The sequence below is a fragment of the Manihot esculenta genome, chromosome 1, assembly GCF_001659605.2.
Source record: "Manihot esculenta cultivar AM560-2 chromosome 1, M.esculenta_v8, whole genome shotgun sequence".
Classification (NCBI taxonomy): domain Eukaryota; kingdom Viridiplantae; phylum Streptophyta; class Magnoliopsida; order Malpighiales; family Euphorbiaceae; genus Manihot; species Manihot esculenta.
In genome coordinates, this window is record NC_035161.2 from 3,867,497 (window position 1) to 3,870,153 (window position 2,657).

The 2,657-nt window shown below is 33.7% G+C and overlaps 1 protein-coding gene across 1 annotated transcript; it reads left to right on the forward strand.

Annotated features, from left to right (window-relative positions):
• The first annotated feature begins 532 nt into the window (after positions 1 to 532).
• On the forward strand, positions 533 to 2,277 carry LOC122721763 (glycosyltransferase BC10-like). The gene is made up of 2 exons (XM_043950540.1): positions 533 to 1,315; positions 1,540 to 2,277. The coding sequence occupies exons 1-2, from the start codon at positions 776 to 778 to the stop codon at positions 2,209 to 2,211; spliced, it is 1,212 nt and encodes a 403-aa protein (XP_043806475.1). The 5' UTR covers positions 533 to 775; the 3' UTR covers positions 2,212 to 2,277.
• The last annotated feature ends 380 nt before the right edge of the window (positions 2,278 to 2,657 follow it).

The following is a 2,657-nucleotide window of genomic DNA, read 5'->3' on the forward strand; positions in this document are numbered from 1 at the left end:
TTTTAATTCAAAATCAATTTTTATAAGAATTCAAGAGATTGAATTTTTACACCATTCTTTTTGCCAAACACAAAAATTTCATTTTCTTTAAAGTATAAGGCCGAAAGAAAGAAATTAACCATTTGAAATACATTATAAAACAATATAATAAAAGCTAAATAGATTGATCTCAAAGATAATTAAAATTCTTGCATTTCTTCCTTATTTCCCCTTTTAATTTTCAATCCCCTCAAATAAATTCTAGAAGGAGCTTAGATAGATTAAAAGGGGAAAGTAAATTTTAAGGGTCAACCTTTCATCGTCTACCACGGTACCACTTATTAGATGAATTAACGAGATAATAATTAGAATTTGATTATTCTTCGTTTTTCAAATAGTGACCGAAAAAAAAAAAAGAAGAAAAACATATGAGAGGTCAACAAGTCTCCTAATTGCCTCACCCAGAGAAGAAGAGCAGGACAATAGACCCATAGCCGTAGTGCTTACTGCTTATCGACCTAAATTTTGGCATAACTCATGTTCACAAGTTTGACTTGACCTTTGTTTGTGCATTGCTTAACCAACGTTGATTATTCGGTCTGAACCCTCTAGCCCCTATTTTCACTAATCAATTGTCTGAAACCATGTTCTTCTTCCAAGTCCTACACAAGAACTTTCAAATTCTGGACCAAGATTGCCATTACACATGCACAAGTGATTTTGTCTTTGTGGGCTAATTTAGCTTCCATTAATATCCCATTTCTTCAACAAACCTCTTGCTCTGGCCTTGGAGACAATGAGAAATTGGCACAAAAATTGTCCAATATCAGTTGCCAATGCCAAGCTTATTAGTTCCTTTTTGCAGTTGGGCTATTTATTTCGTTTTCTCTTCTTTCTCGTTGGTTTGTCACTTGGCTTCACTGTCTGCGTGTATTTGAAAAGCATCTCCTTTGATTTCTACGCTACTTTGTTCTCTCTTTCACCATCCCCACCAACACAACTGCCGCCGCCTCCTCCTCCTCCTAGTAATATGAGTAGCTTATTCATATCAAGAACTAAACTTCCTGTTAGTCTTATGCATAATATGGAAGATGATGAGTTGTTTTGGCGAGCGTCTATGGTTCCGAGGATTCGGAGGATTCCTCAAAAACTTGTTCCTAAGTCTAAAGTTGCTTTCATGTTCTTGACGAAGGGAGCTTTGCCTTTGGCTTCGTTGTGGGAAGAGTTTTTTAAAGGACATGAAGGGCTTTACAATATATATGTTCATCCTCATCCCTCTTTCAACTATACTTTCCCGGAAACCTCTGTTTTCCATGAAAGGAGAATTCCAAGCAAGGTCAGTTTTTTCTGTGTCTTTCGATTATTTCAACATAAGCAAATCCTACATCCAGAAAAGATTAACAAAAATAAAAAAAATAATAATAAAATTTATTTAATTATTTTCAAATTTGTACTAACATATTTGAAATTATTAAAAATAATTAAAAATTTAAAGTTATGTAGCATATTCGAATCATAAATTTTTTCATTTATTTATTTATTTATTTATATTAATTGCAGCCTGTGGAATGGGGAAGAGCATCCATGATTGACGCAGAGAGGAGACTTTTAGCGAACGCACTCCTTGACTTATCAAACGACAGATTTGTACTTATCTCAGAAACATGCATTCCTTTATTCAACTTCTCAACAACATACAACTACCTCATCAATGCTCGAAAAAGCTTCGTGGGTTCCTACGACGATCCAAGAAAAGTGGGTCGGGGCCGATACAATCCGAAAATGTCTCCAACAATCACAATTTCTAACTGGCGTAAAGGGTCTCAGTGGTTTGAAGTTAATCGCAAGGTGGCCATTGAAATAGTTTCAGACACAACGTATTATCCAGTTTTTCGACAGCATTGTAGCCCTCCATGTTACGTGGACGAGCATTATATTCCTACACTTGTTAACATTGTTTGTCCAGAGGAAAATAACAACAGGAGCATTACTTGGGTTGATTGGTCGAAGAGTGGTCCTCATCCTGGAAAATTTGGGAAGAAATCTGTTTCCGTTGAGTTCTTGGATCGAATTAGGTTTCGTGGTAATTGTTCTTACAATGGGAATGCTTCCTCTGTCTGCTTCCTGTTTGCTAGGAAGTTCTTGCCTGATACTTTGGAGATTTTGTTGCAGATTGCACCAGGGCTGCCACATTTCAATCATTCTTATTCAGCTTCTTCTACCAATGTATAGTATTTATTTGAATTTGATTCTAATTGATGTTTGAATTCAAAATTAACTAATTAATTTCTTCCAAATTCAGGGACCTTACAGTAATTTACTCGAAATTAACTAGTTAATATATTTTTTATAATCTTAATAATTAATAATTAATGTGTTTATAAACTATTTGTTATCAGATTTACCTGTCTTTTAATGATAAATAGAAAATTATTGGAGACTTAGATATTTTGAATCATGGTATTAATTTATTTACTAAATTAAATAATAACAGAATTGATTTAAAAGGAAAGTTAAAATAATGATAAGGAGATTTTCTTACTCAAATCAATTATTAATTAATAAATAAATTTATCGATACGGTGATTTTAACAACCTTCTGCTCAGGCTTTATCAGTTGTGGCCCTATCAATTGTTCTTCTAGACTCACCAAATCTTACATGAATCTATAATTGAAG

What these genes read in the sequence shown, in the direction of transcription:
- LOC122721763 (XM_043950540.1), top strand. Translation starts at nt 776, where the DNA reads ATGAGAAATTGGCACAAAAATTGTCCAATATCAGTTGCCAATGCCAAG. An exon ending in AAAGGAGAATTCCAAGCAAG is followed by an intron (nt 1,316 to 1,539) that starts GTCAGTTTTTTC and finishes TATTAATTGCAG; the next exon opens with CCTGTGGAATGGGGAAGAGC.